Source organism: Oncorhynchus mykiss, chromosome 19 (genome assembly GCF_057628025.1).
Source record: "Oncorhynchus mykiss isolate SJ-2025 chromosome 19, ASM5762802v1, whole genome shotgun sequence".
NCBI lineage: Eukaryota > Metazoa > Chordata > Actinopteri > Salmoniformes > Salmonidae > Oncorhynchus > Oncorhynchus mykiss.
In genome coordinates, this window is record NC_143040.1 from 46,432,323 (window position 1) to 46,452,399 (window position 20,077).

The window sequence follows — 20,077 nt, forward strand, 5'->3', positions numbered from 1 at the left end:
AAACGCCTAACCCCCCCCCCCCCACCCCACCCCACCCCCTCCCTGCAGGCCTGGGGAAAGGTTCATATTAGTCATCTCACATCCCTCAAGTTCTTCATCCCCTCTTTTCTGCTCTGACACACTGGCTCTTTATGCCTGGTGACACTGTGCGAGAGAACAGGAGAGGAGGATGAGGAGAGGGAGGGAGGCAGGGAGAGTGTCCCTTGAAGGATAGGTCAGAGGCCCTAGGTTACGTAATAGTATGTTTCTATCTTCATCCTCCACACATGGTGCTATAAGCATTAGCTTCTATCTCTAATATCCTGGCTTGTTCAAACTTCACATACTGCAGTCTGCACAGGAATGAAGACTATTTCCCCTCAATCCCCTTGCAACTAGATATTTTTTTTGCAATAAAATAAATATTGATACTTTTTAAATTATATAAATGAAAAGGGTGTTACTCTATCTCTGTTTTTTATGTTAGTTCTCTTGACAGCACATTTAAAGCATAATTGGTTTCTCTCCACTAGTATGTTAAGGAAACAAAAATGTGAAGAACTTGGATAGAAATTGAAAGATTGTCACGTTCTGATCTTTATTTCCTTTGTTTTGTCTTTATTCAGTATGGTCAGGGCGTGAGTTGGGGTGGGCAGTCTATGTGTGTTTTTCTATGTTGGGGTTTTGAGTTCAGCCTAGTATGTTTCTCAATCAGAGGCAGGTGTCGTTAGTTGTCTCTGATTGAGAATCATACTTAGGTAGCCTGGGTTTCACTTTTGAGTTGTGGGTGTTTGTTTCCGTGTGAGTGTTTGTTGCCACACGGTACTGTTTCGGTTTCGTTCGTTTCACGTTTATTGTTTTGTAGTGTTCAGTTTGTCTTTAAATAAACATGGACATTTACAACGCTGCGCATTGGTCCTCCGATCCTTCTCGCTACTCCTCCTCAGAAGAGGAGGAAGAATGCCGTTACAAAGATGTCAACTGCAGTTCAATGACCCTGCGACCTCTGAACTAATCAGTGAAAACAAAAGGTTCCAGCTCATTAGGCTGATGTGGAACAATAGACAATATTAATACCTAGGCTTTTCATTATGAACCGTCTAATTAGCAGCAACATTTCTGTCACATTCCTGCCCTGGCTCTGTGTTGGATGAAATGTTACATTCAGATCTTATTTCCTGCCATGTAATTAATCAGCCTTTTCAGGAACACAATGCTTTCAAACATGGTTATTACTGAGTGATAGCCTATCCCAGGGCGGAGTAGGCTACTTTTTTTCCTTCCCTTTTTATCAAGCCAAATGCTCAAGATGTCACGGAAAAATACTGGAGAGCGCCAGGCTCCAGTCCCCTTTGGCCTTTGTAGATGTTCAAACATTCCCTTCTGTTGGTGCGTGTTAAAACACCACATTTCTTGCGAGATAATCCCTGTGTTAAACACACAGACACACTCCCCATCCCAGCGTCACCCTCCACCCTCCACTCCATTATCGACAGCAGCCGACTGGGCTGGGCCCTCCGAGATTGGAGGGGGGAGTCGACCGTACGTCCACAAGTCCAAACATAATTTTTCTCTGTTTTTACCCTTCTCTCTCTCTCTCTTTCTCTTCTTTTTCTCTTCATATCTGGATTCTATTGTGTTGTCGTCATAGCCTTTTCAGAAGCCTTTAGAAGCCTGGTGTTGCGTTGCTGCAGGTGCCGTAGTGGAGAGGTCCTGCTGTGAGGTGTAGAAGAGAGGAGAGAAGGAGGAGAGGAAAGAAGAATGGAACAGGCGGAAGACTCTGGTGTTGAACTTGGAGCCCTGTGTTATCGATTAGGGGGCCAAAGTGTTAGGAGTCAGCCGCTACAAAGCACAGCGGTGTGTTGTGAGGGTAGAAAATCAAACACACCCCTACATCCTTACCAGCACAGTGGCGTGTTAGGCACATGGGGGCTCAAAGAAAATGGATGTCTTTAAAAAGCTGCTTAATGCATAAATCACGACTGGTGAGGTCACAGAGAGGCTTTATGAGATAGGATCAATAAGAAGACTAATGTGAGAGTCCTGTACCTGTGATGTGGGGCAAAGATGCATTTTCTTCCCCTTTCTCAGAGGTATAATTAGTGGTGTGGTAGAAGCATTAACAATGGATAATGCTCTTCAAAAGTTAATTGATATATCCCAATTAGTTTCATGCTTTTTTCAGGACAAGTGTAGGCTGGCTGTGTGTCTAGTCTAGCTTGTCTCATGTTCTTCTAATGAGGCTAGTAGCATTGCCTAGATTCCTGTTAAACTGGAGTACAGCCAGGCACTCACTGCCTCGGTCTCCTTCTAGCTGTGATAACCCATTGTTATCTTTTCCTTTGGTCTGAGACTGACTGCTGACTGGAACAGTGACAGTCAGTGGGGTGAGATTGTGGGTTGTTTTGCACACGAGGAAGGATAGCATTACCGTTGAGATAATGGGCGTCTGTATTGTTCTCGCCCCTGTGTGGAAGTGGCGGGACAGGATCTATTAGAACCAGGCACATTTCCCTCAGACCCAACCGACATAGCTAACGGAACAGTCAGTCCCACACAAACATTAGATAAAGAGCCTAGCCTGAAGCCTTTGTAATTTGTTTGTATTTTTCTGCTTAATGTACTTTGCTCAATCTTGTTTAGTGATGATGGAAACAGATAGCCTTATCTTGGCTTGCCAAGGGCAGGAGCTGCTAAGGCTGGTTGGGTGAACATTGTTCCAAATGGAGGATTTTCCCCCCTGGCCACAGAGATGGATTGTAGACATAGCTCAGAGTTATTTGCATCAGATTGCTCAGGACTAGGCTAATATTTTCTTTTGGGCACTCTGTTTAAGAGTGGATGTTACACTTACTTTCATGGATAGTGTGTGTGTGTGTGTGTGGACTGTGAGTCACTCACACATGGTGTTCTGAGTTGTTTGATTGGTTAAACCACCAGGGAGTCTGAGAGTTGATCATTTTCTGTTGCTTTTTTCACTACCCTTTTCTCCAGTTTCCCTCTGAGATCCACTGATAAAAGAAGAGTTAATCACCCTCGTGAAAAGTAATGAGCCATTAGCATAAATCAGACCCTCATTGCTTCATTATCAGTTCTCAGCCATTTCAACAATTTGACGAGAGATCTGGCTAAATAATAAAAAGTCATTGGAACAGAGACCGTCCGTCTAAAACAACAGCCGTTTCACACAGATACAAAAACACTCAGGCTCCTTAGCCCAGAGTGGTCGGAGAGCACCCTGTTGTGAAGAAGTCATTCACCTTTTTATAGCTAGCGGCCTGTCGTCGGTCAGGCCCAGAAGTGTCTCAGTCTGCCTTTCCCTCCTCCCTCCCTCTTGTCTGACCGACCCGATGGCTGAGGGTCAGTCGAATAGCTCTTAGTCAGTCAAATCCCACCAACCATCTCCCTGAAAATTAAGCAGACTTTGACTTTTATGTTTTGTTTTGCAAAGCATTCCCTGAAATAAATATTTGTGGCAGCCCCCGTGCCTCCTGCAGCTAAAGCCATAACCAGCAGAAGAAAAACACTGTCTGGAGTCTGGAGTGTGTAAAACCTGCATCACAGTCATATTTCCCCCCTCTCTCTCTGAAGAGGGAGGGGGCTGGGAGACTACCACGATGTCTGAGGCCCAGAACGTGAAGGGAGGACAAGTGGTCCCAAGATGTTTGGTTGTATCCTGACTGAGTTTTTTTCCCAATTGACGACCTCGGCAAGAAAGCATTTGCATCTTGGAGGGGAGCCGGATGGAGAGGAGCACGTGAAGGCTTGTTGTTGAGTGACACCGGTTGCCATGGTGCGTTAGGATTCTTTATGAACCCTCCTGCAATCTCACTGGCTGGAAGCTTCCCAGATATCCGTCTCCCTGTCTTGGTGTCTCAGACAGTCCCACCTCACCTCAGCCAACTGAGAATGTTTCAGTGACAGAGGAAGGATTAAGGTTTGTTTTATGCCCTACGGAGAGTCACGTCAGGCATTTGTTTATCAGGGCATGTTGTCCCGATTTTTTCTGGAGGGATGCAGATGGAGATGCAGGCTGTCTGGAACTGGTTGCAACATATCCTGTGTTGACATGAAAAGTCTCCATTTTGATCTCTTATTCGTGAATTGCAAGGATTCATAAAAAAAAGAGTTGATAAACCCCTATACCTTTTCCCACAGCTTGCTTCCCAGCTTTTAAATAGTTTTCCATGCATGTTGATATGGAAACCCTTCTTGGCCCTGTTTGCTGCTGAATCCAAGGCTTTGTGCTTGGTTTGGCTCAGGCTCTCTGCCTGCCTGCCTGCCTGCCTGCCTGCCTGCCTGCCTGGCTGTCTGACGTCTGGGCCTCTGTTTACGTAACCATATATATTTAAGAGGAAACTCGTGAAACGTTAATCTCTCTACTTTTTAACCCTGATGAAATTCTACGTTTTCCAGCTGTGCGGTGTGGCATATTTATGCACCGGCCCTATCGGTGAACACAGCTCTGTCACTGTTAATGAATCACAGCACTGCGAGTGTGTGTGTGTGTGTGTGTGTGTGTGTGTGTATGCGCGCGCGCAGTGCAGGCTAGAAGACTCAGCAGTAACAAGCTTAAATGGCCCTCCAAAAAAGCTCTCCCCTGTACACAAACACCTCAGTGTGAATGTGTTGAAAGTGAAGTGTTGCGTCTTCTTTTCCTCCAGAATCCAGCCCAGAACAGTCTGGTCATCGTTCTGAGGCTGATAGGCGTCACTCATTGTGGTGACAGTGACGAGACAATGGACGATGTCATATCCCTCTATTCAGACCACACCTGGCATTAGAGACCTCTCTGAGGACCATAGTTCCCCCTCTTATGAAACTCACTGACTCACTCTGTCCCACATCATCCCTGGGACTCGCCTGGACTGTGTACAAGGCCGGCTATATGAACATATAGTTTTTTTTCATCCGTTCTTTTCTTTACTGTTGAGGAATGACGCATGGTGTGTCATGGAGGGAACACAACCGTGAACACAAAGGAAGGGCCTGTCTGTCAACAGCTCCTCCTAACAGCCAGCTTCTCCAATTTACAGAAGGGAACATCTCAGAGTCTGAACCACTGAAAAGGTTTTAGTTTGAGTATGTTTTACGAAGATGTTCACAAAGACAGTATTCCCTATGGACAGATTTTTAGTTATTATTGTTTTCTTGGTCCACATTTGGGATGATAAACCTCACCACCGTGCATATTGTGGTTGTTAGTATTTGTGCAAATGTTCTTGTTGGTATACCATAAAATACACCCAAATCAGGGTCAAGGTTTTAGTCTTCCATGCCCATATTGTTTCAAGTTTTAATGTCACATGTACTAGTACAGTTAAATGCCTTTCTTGCCAGCTCTAACCTCAACAATGCAGTAATCAATAATGTAATACTAAAAATAACAAGGTCGAACAAAAACACACAATATATAAACATAAGAGGTAAGAACATGATAAAGTAAGTAAGCACCGCCGATAAATCCACCATAATTGAGAATTTCAATAAGCATTTTTCTACGGCTGGCCACGCTTTCCACCTGGCCACCCCTACCCTGGTCAATACTGCACTCCCCCACAGCAACTTGCCCAAGTCTCCCCTATTTCACCTTCACCCAAATCCAGATAGCTGATGTTCTGAAAGAGCTGCAAAATATGGACCCCTACAAATCAGCAGGACTAGACAATCTGGATCCTCTCTTTCTAAAATGATCAGCTGACATTGTTGCAACCCCTATTACTAGCCTGTTCAACCTCTTTCATATAGTCTGAGAGCCACAAAGATTGGAAAGCTGCTGTGGTCATCCCCCTCTTCAAAGGGGGAGACACTCTAGACCCAAACTGCTACAGACATATATCTATCCTACCCTGCCTTTCTAAGGTCTTTGAAAGCTAAGTTAACAAACAGATCACCGACCATTTCGAATCCCACCTCACCTTCTCCGCTATGTAATCTGGTTTCCGAGCTGGTCATGGGTGCACCTCAGCCACGCTCAAGGTCCTAAACGATATCACAACCTCCATCGATAAGAGACAATACTGTGCAGCTGTATTCATAGACCTGGCCAAAGCTTTCGACTCTGTCAATCACCGCATTCTTATCGGCAGACTCAACAGCCTTGGTTTCTCAAATGACTGCCTCGCCTGGTTCACCAACTACTTCTCAGATACAGTTCAGTGTGTCAAATCGGAGGGCCTGTTGTCCGCACCTTTGGCAGTCTCTATGGGGGTGCCACAGGGTTCAATTTTCGGGCCGACTCTTTTCTCTGTATAATAAAAAGTAACACAACATAACAATAATGAGGCTATATACAGGGGGTACCAGTACAGAGTCAGTGTGTGGGGGTAAAGGTTAGTTGAGGTCATTTGTACATGTAGGTAGGGGTGAAGTGACTATGCATAGATAATAAACAGCTTGTAGCAGCAGTGTACAAAACAAAAGGGGGGAGTCAATGTAAATAGTCAATTTTGCTGCTAGAATGGATACTCTTTTCTCTGTATATATCAATGATGTCGCTCTTGCTGCTGGTGATTCTCTGATCCACCTCTACGCAGACGATACCATTCTCTATACTTCTGGCTCTTCTTTGGACACTGTGTTAACTAACCTCCAGACAATCTTCAATGACATACAACTCTCCTTCCATGGCCTCCAACTGTTCTTAAATGCAAGTAAAACTAAATGCATGCTCTTCAACCAATCGCTACCAGCACCTGCCCGCCCGTCCAGCATCACTACTCTGGACGGTTCTGACTTAGAATATGTGGACATCCACAAATACCTAGGTGTCTGGTTAGACTGTAAACTCTCCTTCCAGACTCACATTAAGCATCTCCAATCCAAAATTAAATCTAGAAACGGCTTCCTATTTCGCAACAAAGCATCCTTCACTCATGCTGCCAAACATACCCTTGTAAAACTGACTATCCTACCAATCCTTGACATCGGCGATGTCATTTACAAAATAGCCTCCAACACTCTACTCAGCAAATTGGATGCAGTCTATCACAGTGCCATCCGTTTTGTCACCAAAGCCCCATAATCTACCCACCACTGTGACCTGTATGCTGTCGTTGGCTGGCCCTCGCTTCATATTCGTCACCAAACCCACTGGCTTCAGGTCATCTATAAGTCTTTGCTAGGTAAATCCCCGCCTTATCTCAGCTCAATGGTCACCATAGCAGCACCCACCCGTAGCACCCGCTCCAACAGGTATATTTCACTAGTCACCCCCAAAGCCAATTCCTCCTTTGGCCGCCTTTCCTTCCAGTTCTCTGCTGCCAATGACTGGAACGAATTGCAAAAATCATTGAAGCTGTAGACTCATATCTTCCTCACTAACTTTAAGCACCAGCTGTCAGAGCAGCTCACAGATCACTGCACCTGTAAATAGCCCACCCAACTACCTCATTCCCATACTGTTATTATTATATCTTTTTTGCTCCTTTGCACCCCAGTATCTCTACTTGCACATTCATCTTCTGCACATATATCACTCCAGCCTCTATCACTCCAGTGTTTAATTGCTAAATTGTCATTATTTCGCCACTGTGACCTATTTATTGCATTTTCTCCCTTATCTTACCTCATTTGCACACACTGTGTATATATACTTTTTTTCTATTGTGTTATTGACTGTATGTTTTTTTTATTCCATGTGTAAGTCTGTGCTGTTGTTTGTGTCGCACTGCTTTGCTTTATCTTGGCCAGGTCGTAGTTGTAAATGAGAACTTGTTCTCAACTTGCCTACCTGGTTAAGTAAAGGTGAAATAAAAATACGAAATACAGGGTCAGTTCCAGTGTGTTGGAGCGTCAGTGTGCTTGGTTTCTAGGGCCCTGTGACTGCATAGAGATGGTGCAAAAATGAGAATAAAATACAGTCGTTTCTGGCCCTGTCCTGAACCATCTGACCTATCCTGTTACAGTCCACTGCTTTACACTTGAACCCAAACTGCCGTTTCTCCTCACCTCCTTCACAACCCAGAGAGCGCTGTAGATAGGTCACCTAGCTAGCCTAGCTGGGGTTGTGTTGTGTAGGGAGAGAATGGTAATGATGCTGATAACACAAATAAACAGCATAGCAATTTCCTCCATCCCACTGGAAGGCTCCTGTGACTGTCACATCCATGACCACAGAGGTGTCTGATCACACCCCTAACAAGGCCCCTGGAGGGTTGTCCCAAATTTGATTAAGCACAAATTGCTTGAACCCCACGCTTTACACCCAGACTTCCAGCGCAGCACACATCGTCATAACAGAACAGGGGCCCCCTGTGTTACCCACGTGTAGCGGAGCACGGGAGAACAATCCCATTTCATTAGAACAGGCCCAGAGCAGAGCTGATATAATGGAGCCTGGGCCATTAAAACCATGTTGTGTCCAGTCACTCACTGATGGAACTATGGGGGGGTGGGGGGGGGTCCGTATGACAACAAGGACAGGCCGGGGCACGTGATGGTACTGTACTATGTAACCCTGAGCAAACTGTCATTCAAGGCACTTTAATTAATTGATCAGGTCGTCTTCCTGCCTAGTCATGCTATGAGGCTGGGGCAGTAACACTAACGTGCAAGAAGGCACATAAACACCGTGAGCCTGGAGAAAAGACAGACTGTGTAAATACCTGCTTCTGTATGGTATTACAGTAATAACTGTTTTTAGCTAATCGTTCAGTGCAAAGGCGGACTTGCTTTATTGAATAGCAGATATCTAGTGATTTTATGATAGTTGCTATGGTTAATGGCTAATAGTCTGAATCGGAGGACACAGGCCCTTTGGATTAGGCCTAATTTAGAAAAAAATCTCTCTGGAGTCTTGAGAATGTCATTAAGACTTCGTTTTGATCATCTACACAATAATTTAATGAGCGTTCTGATGTACTTAATGAATCTGTGAATGTTTCATATTTTATAGCTTCCTAATTGCCCTGTTTTCTATGAATTACTTTGGCCTATTAAATATGAATCCAGATGGAGTGATATGATGGATAACATAAAGTACCCTGTTTAAAATCTAAAATAGAAATGGATGGTCTGTTTGATGTTCAGTAGAATACTGCTCTTACAGAATCAGGTTTCACTTTGTAAGGGGTAATGCTACGTAGTTTCAATCAAGTTCCAGACTTTGTCCCTTGCATTTCTATAGAATGTTATTTGTGTCATTGATTCTTAGTAGTAGTAGTAGTGGTAGTAGCAAACTTTATTATACCAGGGGGAAATGAGATTTGCAGCACTGTTACACTCAAGACACTACAGACAGAATTTGGGATAAAAGTTGGTCTGTTAATATTGATGCAAAACTTGATGAATAAGAATTCAGGAGAAGTGTTGACTCATCAAGCATTTAGTAGAAGGAGTAGATCAACAACGTGCTACATGATAGGCTTGCCTCTGTCTTTCAGGTCATATCTCTGTATCTGCTCTTAGACTATAGGCCTAGCTATGCCTATGAATACAATTGAATTACACTCGGATGGTCCAACGTATGTATATATAATTACAATGTATATCACACACGCTGCCTTGAAATAGAGTTGAATTAGCATATCACTTTTTGGGTGAAGCATGTCTGGCAGCCTTAATCTTCTGAGCCGTTTATAATTCAGCCCAGTCCATCCATTTTCATAGGGAATGTTTGGGGGGAGTTTTCCTTTAATGAATTTGACAATTAGTAACAGAAGTTAATGACTGTATGGGGCCTAGTACCCTGATGGACATGGCTGTGGGCCTGAATGTGCCTGTGATCCAAGCCATATATCCTAATTAAATGCCTTTAGTTTCTTGACGACTACAGCTAGACTAGACAGGCTTTTGTTTAGTCTGCCCCTGGTGGGGGTCCTTGGGGTCCTTCCGCACACCAACAGTCATGGAGGAGGAACAGAGAGCATTGTGGGAATGGTCTGAGGTAGCACATGGTGTTGTCGTAGCTAGATTTTCGGAATAAGCAGAATACCCATGGCAAAGTCTAATGTCCAATAACCCATTTTAACTGAATGTGTATTAATTGTATTGCTATACGTTTTGACAGTCACAATAGGTTTATTGTGTTATAATTCCAATAGTAGGATATCTTTCTGGGAAAATATGTGCTGTAATTTATAGTACCTTTATCGTATATTCTACCCACAGTCCCAATGGGTAACACAATCCAAACATCCTTCAGCCAGATATCACTTCAAGTTTTTAGCAAACATATAGTTCATGATCCATCTCACTCTTTTTTTCAGGTATTATCCAAGTATAAAATATTTAGTTAAATATGTCAAGCAGCATGAAATCAGAGTTTGTGTTTTTATAGTGTCATGAATACATGGAACACTTCTGCAATATCCGTCTCTGTAGATGAATGTATTCACACCCGCCTCACAATTATTCCCTCTGCCTGCTTTGCTTTCCCACAGCGGATGAGAAAGAATGTCTAGAATTTGCTCAATCCAAGTCGTTGAGTTTGTCCAGCGCAACGCTAGCCCCCTCTTATTCCTGGCAGTCTCGAAGATAGCTATAATGGTGGCAAAAGCAAAACGTCATTCAAAAAGAACTCTCTCCAGAGCTTTAAGGAAAGTTATTTTTTGCATACGGTCTAGAGTCAGAGCCGGAGAGTCTACATTTAAAAAAGAGGGTGTGAGAGTTTGCTCTTCTCAATGTCCAGAATGGATTGCTAAAGTAGCTATTATTGCCTTTTTGTGATAATTATATCTGTGACGAAGCTACGAGCCATGTAGTTAAAAGAAAGCCCACTTCATTGTTACTTGATGATTCAGGCCTCAGAGGGCCCACTTTTAATGTTATGTCTGCCTCTGGCTCCCTGAAGGACAGAGGGGAAAGGAGAGGCATTATACTGTGTTGTTTAATCAGGCCCTGCCAAGTTTACAGCTCAATGACCCAATCACATTGTCAACAGTTAGACACCCCTAAGAGACTGGCCTGTTCTCTACACACTTTTTCTCTTCCTCCCTCTTTCTCTCTCTCTCTTTCTCTCGTTCCATCTTTCTCTTTCTCTCTCTTGATCTTTCTCTCTCTCTCTCCCAAGCTTCGTTTGTCTCTTCAGGAACTGACATGTTTTTGAGGAAAAGGTTATCATGTCATTAGAAAACAGCCCTGCGGCCTACGTAGAGTAATAGGACAGTGCCTCCAGCCTCTTGGCTCTGTGCAGTGCTGCAATGTTATCAGTCTGGAGTAATTATTGTCACAGAACTCTGAATTTCCCGAGATTGAGTTGTATTCTACATTACATTTTACACTGACTATAGTGACTTGCTGTACTGTATGTGTTTGGGCCCATTTCACAGTGCAATGACACTCAGTAGGCAGTAAAGAGTCCATCACACACATACCCTAGCCTATCCCTGTACTACCCTATTCTATCCCTGTACTACCATAGCCTATCCCTGTACTACCCTAGCTTATCCCTGTACTACCCTATCCCTGTACTAACCTAGCCTATCCCTGTACTACCCTAGCGTATCCCTGTACTACCCTAGCCTATCCCTGTACTACCCTAGCGTATCCCTGTACTAACCTAGCCTATCCCTGTACTACCCTAGCGTATCCCTGTACTACCCTAGCTTATCCCTGTACTACCACAGCCTATCCCTGTACTACCCTATCCCTGTACTACCCTATCCCTGTACTACCCTAGCATATCCCTGTACTACCCTAGCTTATCCCTGTACTACCCTAGCTTATCCCTGTACTACCCTAGCTTATCCCTGTACTACCCTAGCTTATCCCTGTACTACCCTAGCCTATCCCTGTACTACCCTAGCCTATCCCTGTACTACCTTAGCCTATCCCTGTACTACCCTAGCTTATCCCTGTACTACCCTAGCCTATCCCTGTACTACCCTATCCCTGTACTACCCTACCCTATCCCTATACTACCCTATCCCTGTACTACCCTAGCTTATCCCTGTACTACCCTAGCCTATCCCTGTACTACCCTAGCTTATCCCTGTACTACCCTAGCTTATCCCTGTACTACCCTATCCCTGTACTACCCTACCCTATCCCTATACTACCCTATCCCTGTACTACCCTAGCTTATCCCTGTACTACCCTAGCCTATCCCTGTACTACCCTACCCTATCCCTGTACTACCCTATCCCTGTACTACCCTAGCCTGTCCCTGTTTGCCTGTGTGTGTTTGTGTGCACCTCTCCCTCCTTGTCCCCTCGTTCTGCCCAGGGACTGCTGTGTGTGTGTGTGTGTGTGTATCTCTGTCCCAACACACACAGACAGTATATTATTTATCTGATTAGCTGACACATCTGTGTGGAGCTCTGTGCAGTGCGGCAGCAGAGCAGCGTCAGGCCCAAGGCAGGGCATGGATTTCATTTTAAAAAGTATCAAAGGTTTACACGCCGCTCGCTTTAATCAGCATGTTTATCAGGCAGAGAGAAATTGCAGGAAGGACCACAGGGAGAAGGGGGGTTATCTTAAGGACCAGTAGCCTGGGAAATTGATAATGGCTACAAGGTAATTTACTGGCAACTTGTGCATCCCTCCACCGCGCCGCTGCCGAGGCCGGCCCCTCATTCTAATTACAGGCCATGTAATGCACTAATGAAGCTGCGGGGTGTGTGTGTGTGAGTCTGTGTGTGTGCTCTGTGCCAGTCTGGAGTGATTTCATGAGCTTGAGATTGAATACATCTCTGGGCTGTGGGTGGGTGGGTGGTTGGGTGGGTGGGGAGGCCAGTGCTTGAGATTGAATACGTCACTGGGCTGTGGGTGGGTGGGCGGGTGGGGAGGCCAGTGCTTGAGATTGAATACGTTGCTGGGCTGTGTGTGGGTGGGTGGGTGGGTGGTGGGGAGGCCAGTGCTTGAGATTGAATACATCACTGGGCTGTGTGTGGGTGGGTGGGTGGTGGGGAGGCCAGTGCTTGAGATTGAATACGTCGCTGGGCTGTGTGTGGGTGGGTGGGTGGTGGGGAGGCCAGTGCTTGAGATTGAATACGTCACTGGGCTGTGTGTGGGTGGGTGGGTGGTGGGGAGGCCAGTGCTTGAGATTGAATACGTCACTGGGCTGTGTGTGGGTGGGTGGGTGGTGGGGAGGCCAGTGCTTGAGATTGAATACGTCACTGGGCTGTGTGTGGGTGGGTGGGTGGATGGGGAGGCCAGTGCTTGAGATTGAATACGTCACTGGGCTGTGTGTGGGTGGGTGGGTGGATGGGGAGGCCAGTGCTTGAGATTGAATACGTCACTGGGCTGTGTGTGGGTGGGTGGGTGGATGGGGAGGCCAGTGCTTGAGATTGAATACGTCACTGGGCTGAGTGTGGGTGGGTGGGTGGGTGGGTGGTGGGAGGCCAGTGCTTGAGATTGAATACGTCACTGGGCTGTGTGTGGGTGGGTGGGTGGGTGGTGGGAGGCCTGTGCTTGAGATTGAATACGTCACTGGGCTGTGTGGGTGGGTGGATGGGGAGGCCAGTGCTTGAGATTGAATACGTCACTGGGCTGTGTGTGGGTGGGTGGGTGGATGGGGAGGCCAGTGCTTGAGATTGAATACGTCACTGGGCTGTGTGTGGGTGGGTGGGTGGGTGGTGGGAGGCCAGTGCTTGAGATTGAATACGTCACTGGGCTGTGTGTGGGTGGGTGGGTGGGTGGTGGGAGGCCTGTGCTTGAGATTGAATACGTCACTGGGCTGTGTGGGTGGGTGGATGGGGAGGCCAGTGCTTGAGATTGAATACGTCACTGGGCTGTGTGTGGGTGGGTGGGTGGGTGGTGGGAGGCCAGTGCTTGAGATTGAATACGTCACTGGGCTGTGTGGGTGGGTGGGGAGGCCAAGTACAGCCTCCCTCCATGGTCTGTGTGTGTGGCTATCTCCCAAGATGAATGTGATGTGAAAAAGTATCTGATTAATATTTGGCAGTGTGACAGACACATTAGTCCAATATGATGTATGTATTTCATATATTAAGTCAACGAGGTGATGCTGTGTTTTGGAGCTTGGTGTTGGGAGATGTGCAGTCTGTGGTGGGATATTAGGAGGCAGCTCTGTTTGCAGTGACAGTCATTGAGGGTTGTCTGGAGGACAGCATGTCTGGAGGACAACATGTCTGGAGGACACTCCCTAACTACTAACTTTTGTTTTCCAGACTGGTCTCCCTGACTCACTCAGTAGCACAGTGAGTCCTTTTGCAAACTGACTAGCTTAATACTTAACTGGGTCAGTTCTGTCTGATGTGATGGGGTCTCACTGAAGAGTGTGTGTGAGTGCGTTCTCAGTTCTGTCTGATGTGATGGGGTCTCACTGAAGAGTGTGTGTGAGTGCGTTCTCAGTTCTGTCTGATGTGATGGTCTCACTGAAGAGTGTGTGTGAGTGCGTACTCAGTTCTGTCTGATGTGATGGGGTCTCACTGAAGAGTGTGTGTGAGTGCGTGCTCAGTTCTGTCTGATGTGATGGGGTCTCACTGAAGAGTGTGTGTGAGTGCGTTCTCAGTTCTGTCTGATGTGATGGGGTCTCACTGAAGAGTGTGTGTGAGTGCGTACTCAGTTCTGTCTGATGTGATGGGGTCTCACTGAAGAGTGTGTGTGAGTGCGTGCTCAGTTCTGTCTGATGTGATGGGGTCTCACTGAAGAGTGTGTGTGAGTGCGTGCTCAGTTCTGTCTGATGTGATGGGGTCTCACTGAAGTGTGTGTGTGAGTGCGTGCTCAGTTCTTCCCTATGTAACGGTCTCTGACCTTGCAGTGTGGTTGGACAGTTCCATGTCCAGTTCACACAAAGTTACTGATAAGAAGCAGACTGGCTCTGCTGCTCCAGTGTTAGTGTTGTTCTTCTGATGCTCCGGCACCAGCCAGGCCCAGACAGCCAGGCCCAGACAGGACGAGGAGTTCACCCCCCCTCACTAGGGGATGTGTGCAGGGCCAGGAAAGCCTTGATATGACCATCATGTAAACATCCCCACCTATCTGATGTAGGGAAAGAACACTGTTTTCTCAGTGTGTGTGTGTGTGTGTGTGTGTGTGTGTGTGTGTGTGTGTGTGTGTGTGTGTGTGTGTGTGTGTGCGTGTGTGCGTAGACATCGTTCTCTCATAGTGTCCTCTCTTTTTGTTCTTCAAGTGACATTTAGATGGTTATGTGACCTTTTGGCTCAATTAGATCATCACCAGACATCATCATGACTCTGTGACTTGTTGAAATAAACACTCATATGACGGAACAGGAAACCGTTGTGATGTGAGAGTTTAAAGTATATAACGTTTCCTAAAGGAAGATTTTCCTCCTCCTTCCCTCTCTTCTCTTCACAGGAAAAGGAAGATGTCGAGGCGGTGTCTGTAGGGGCCATTCTTTCAGACTACCAAAGAGTACGAGTGGAAAATGTGTAAGTAGAACAAGTGTGTACACACACACACACAAACAAACACACACACACACACACACAACTACATGCCTGAGAGACACTGTATTCCAAACAAAGATGATGTACATATGTTTACTCCATGATGTTCAGTCTAGCTGTATTTTTATGGTACAGTTGTATTACTAGAATGGCTTACTTACGTAATGGGAAACAATGTATTGTTATACACAACATCAGAAAGGACTATACAGTAGGACATTGGATACAGGGGAAAGGGTTTCTATGATAGTACCTTTGGGAGAGGCCTAGAATGGGCCTCTCTCTCGCTCTCCCTCTCTCTGTCACTGTGGTAAGGTACATTCCAGCACAAGCCTCTCTCATCTTGTGTTCCCAACACAACCACAGAGCTCTCAGCTTATGAACAAATCCTGCTGTCAGTCATGTATTGTTTCAGCCACTCACACACACTCGTTCCCTCACATACACACTCACACACCGCAGGCGTTCTCTGAGACAAAGACATGTACGCCCAAGAGTTTCGGCTCCAGTTACCGGCACACAGCCTATGTGAGTGTGTTGTGTATGCAAGTGTATGTGTGTGTGCGTGAGTGTGACACAGACAGTTATAGTGTAAAGGAGGTGCCATTTTAAGATAATTACCCCTCTTTAATTCCCCCTTTTTCTGCTGAATCTGTTGAACAAAGCCACTAGCACCAGAGACGCTCCGAGTGTGTTCCATCTGAGCCTTGGTGTGGCAGCCTGCCCGCAAAACTAGTGAAAGTGCCTGACACACTTTGAAGGTGTTGTGATCCTGGTCATTTTTCATTCTGACCCACACCCTCCCTCCCTCCCTCCCTCCCTCCCTCCCTCCCTCCCTCCCTCCCTCCCTCCCTCCCTCCCTCCCTCACCTGTTCTCCCAGGTGTGTGCGACTGGGTCTGCAGCCCCTGGCCTACCTGTGGCGCCGTGACCAGGCAACCCTGCTCTCCGAGATGATATCATGTGACCTCCACGCCCTCCTCATCAAAGTGGCCGCCTTCGGTGTGTCTCTCTCCTTTTCTCGTTCTCTCTCTTTCTCTCTCTTTGATCAGGGCAGCGGGTGAGCAGTCCAACACCGCCCTTCTCTCATTGCCGGCTTAGTGCTCGCTCTTTTCTCAGTCCAAAAGGTACAGGTTAAGTAGGAGAGTTTGTTAGAGGGGAGTGAGGAGAGTTTGAGATTGAGAGCGGGGAGGGAACGGGAGGTGGAGGGTTTGTGTTACCAAAGAGAGAAAGAGAGAGTAATGTGCAATGTTCCGAATCATCAATCTGTGGTTTTTAGCAGCAATGTTGAGACTTGTGCCAGGGGGCAAGTGCAGCAGAGTGGAAAAGATTATGAATAGAAAGATAAGAATCAGAAGGGAGGAGGAGTGACGGGGGGGGGGGGGGATCTTGGCAGTTGAGCAACTGTACAGGTGATTGCACAGCACATTAATGAAACCTGTCAATAACACCGCGCAGGCGTCCCTATTGTGGTGGGAGGCCAGTGTTGCTTACCTCACAACTTTTGCTTACCTCAAAACTTATGGGCCGTGAAGAGTAGATTAGAATCTAGCATATATCTCATTTAAGTTCCGGCACAATTGGAAAAGGTTAAAGTATCGTCACCTAGGTTTGTCTTCTTGGCCAGTGTTGAGCCTGGGGGACAGAAGGATTGGCTTGCAGAATAAGAGGAGAGAAAGGTGTTTTTTTCTTTCTCTTCAGTGTGCTACCTGTATCTACTTGACAGTTGAGTTGGATCCCTTTGATAGTGAAAGTGATAAATTATAATTATGTGGCAAATGGTTATTTTTGACTTTGAAACTACTCTGGGTGATAGATCATTATGGAGACACTGTTTACATGCTCTTAAGTGCTTGTTGTCGCCTTCAGGAGCAATCAGTTGAAAGGGGTGCCAGCTAGACTGATGACCTAGTGAACTGAACGTTGTGACTTGTTCAGGTTTCTAGATGTCTCTCAACACCATTGAAATGGTCACTGTTGGAATGTAGTTCCTCATTTACCTGCATTATTAGTCTTCGTATCTATGACTATTTCTCTTTTTTTTTTTAAGTTTGAAGTGTTATTAGTCTTTTCCCCTGTTCAAACTTGAATCTTACACTTTTTAAAGAGAGAGATAATTGCAAGAATCCAATTCGGAGCCTGTTATAATTTTACTGGCAAGATCATTGTGTTCTAGCATCTCTGTAAAGTAAACGCGTTATCATTATGTTCTCCAAGTGAAGTCCCTTTCTCTAGCTTTATCTAACACATGCTTTTGACTTGTGTATTCCACTTGGGTTACTTCTTCTCCCTTTGATGTCAATGATCACACTGTCCTTTCTTCCACCCTGTTTGAACGCAATGAACCTGGAGAATGTTAGAGGGGATAGTAATTATGCTAATGCAGGGCTTTTTAAAACAACGTCATCTTCGTTTGGTCGCCGAGACAAAGCCTCTTTGTGTCTGGCCCAGGAATGCTGCTCTGCTGCATGCTGCTGCTCTCTGCTATCACCCCAGCATCGCTAGTCCCTTCAAATTACCGCCCAAAGTCATTCACAGCCAGAGAAAACACCTCACCTTAAAAGCTTAAGTCCCCCAGTGACCAGGCCACCGTACCGCCAAGCTTTCAACCCCTTCTGTTAACACATAGGCTACTCCTCTAAAAGAAAATTCCACACATTCATTGTGTGAGTGTGTGTTTGTTTGTGTGTATTTAGTGTTTTGGTTACAGGTAGAAGGGGAAGATGTTATCGTGGTCCCTGACTCCTCACCTGTCCCGAGGCAGGGGTAATTAGAAATGAGAGAATTTAATGGGGCCGTGAGCGCCTCAGGCCCTTTTAAGGCACCACTCAAATAATTGCAGCTTTGGTTCGAAGCAGGTCTGAGCAGCGAGGTGTGCTGTTTGGGGGGTGGTATTGGGTGACAGATGGGTGTACCTGAGGGGATGAGGTAGGGGGCGAGGGGGATTTGCCTTCGCAGACCTCAGGAAGAGATAATAACAGCTTTCTCAGGGTTAAAGGTCAAAGCCACATCTGAAATGACAGAGAATGCTGCGATGTTAGAGATGCTTTTGGTTCATCTGGCACTGTCTGCAAGATAGGTTTTTCTTTGGGGGGGATGAAGGGATAGATACTGGGTGGTAGTTTCAGTGTAATATTCCTTCATTGCCTACTTAGAGAGACAGGTGAAAAATGTATGGTAAACCGCATTTCCTACTGCTTTTGCTTTTTTGGGGGAAGGGTAGAGATTTTGAAGGTGACAAATCCCTATTGTCAAAAGACAGCTGTCCAAAAACTGGATGATCCTGTAAATGAATTCTCAGGAAGCGCTTATTTTCATACTGACGTTACTCTAATCCACAGTTGGAGAGAAAAGAGAGTAAGAACAGACAGAAAAAGATTATTGTCAGATTTCTGTCTCCTGATATCCTATGTAGTGAAGGCTATTGCATGTCTTAAGATATTGAGCACAGCAGAATATTATAAAGCCAAATAAAAAGATTCTGTAAATGTGTATTGGATGATCATTAAATTTTACCTGAGTTGGGTCCTCTATGTTTTCACATACAGCACAACCGCTCTCTTCTTTGCAAGTGATAATTGGCAATTCCAAATGCCACTATTAAATATTAATGTAATTAACTGATTGATTAGTGTTGGTGTGTGTGGGTGCACATGCAGGTTCAGCATTCTCTGCAGCAGCTAATTGCTCTGCAGCTTTAGCGATAATTGGCATTTTTGAAATCAGCGTTTCTCCGTCGGAAACCTTTTATCACATTGTGAGCTGAGCTCTACCCTTCGCGCTCGGCCTTCCTTTGTGTTATGAGAAAATTAAACATGGACCGATTTGCATTCACTGAAGACCATACTGTAGCTCCAGTTTAAAACCATAGACTCATTTAGTTATTTCAGAAGACCTAATGGTTGGTTGACAATTGTCTATTTGAAATGCGATGTTGTCTTGTCTACTGTCAAAAACACCAAACTTCTTTGAAGGCAGAGGAATAGATATGTTTTCTTCTGAAAGTCAAGTCAGCTTCCATTGTCCTTTCAATGGCCGGGGCCAAATTAGCCTTGAAATGCAAGCAGTGCTATAATTTGCTGTTGACATTTGATGTACCACTGACAGTAAAGCATTGTGATGAAAACAATTAAAGCAACTTTAACACAGTGACAGTAAACCCTAAACCGCCAGCCTCAGGTTGCACAGTTTAACCTTGACTCGGGTCACAGACCCCCACCCACCCCTCCTTTCCTCCATCACGTTGGGATGGAAAGTTGCTAACAACAGAAAGACAAAAGAATGTGGAGGATTAGTCATTTAGGCTTGACATGCCAAGTAACAAGACTCCTTTTTTTACCTGTCTATTGGCTCATGTGACCTGACCTTGTGGGGCCAGTTCAGTCATATAAATCTCTCAACAATGTTATGAGTTTAGTGTAAGGTTCAATGATCAACTGTTTTGGCCCAGCTTGCCACAATGAACTGAAACAGCAGTATTTGATGTAAAATCAAATCAAACTTTATTTGTCACATGCGCCGAATACAACAGGTTTAGACCTTACCGTGAAATGCTTACTTACAAGCCCTTAACCAACAGAGCAGTTCAAGAAGAGTTAAGAAAATATTTACCAAATAAACTAAAGTAAAAAAATAATAAAAAGTAACACAACATAACAATAATGAGGCTATTTACAGGGGGTACCAGTACAGAGTCAGTGTGTGGGGGTAAAGGTTAGTTGAGGTCATTTGTACATGTAGGTAGGGGTGAAGTGACTATGCATAGATAATAAACAGCTTGTAG

At 45.4% G+C, this 20,077-nt stretch overlaps 1 protein-coding gene across 4 annotated transcripts in view; it reads left to right on the plus strand.

The window, feature by feature from the left end:
- Nucleotides 1-20,077, plus strand: part of dph6 (diphthamine biosynthesis 6) — an 87,632-nt gene that overhangs the window by 9,679 nt on the left and 57,876 nt on the right. For all 4 annotated transcript variants that reach the window (XM_090211131.1, XM_036954737.2, XM_036954735.2 and 1 more), the window contains exons 4-5: nt 15,205-15,278; nt 16,178-16,296. In XM_090211131.1, the coding sequence (XP_090067257.1) occupies nt 15,205-15,278; nt 16,178-16,296 (193 nt within the window). The remainder of the gene's footprint in view (nt 1-15,204; nt 15,279-16,177; nt 16,297-20,077) is intronic.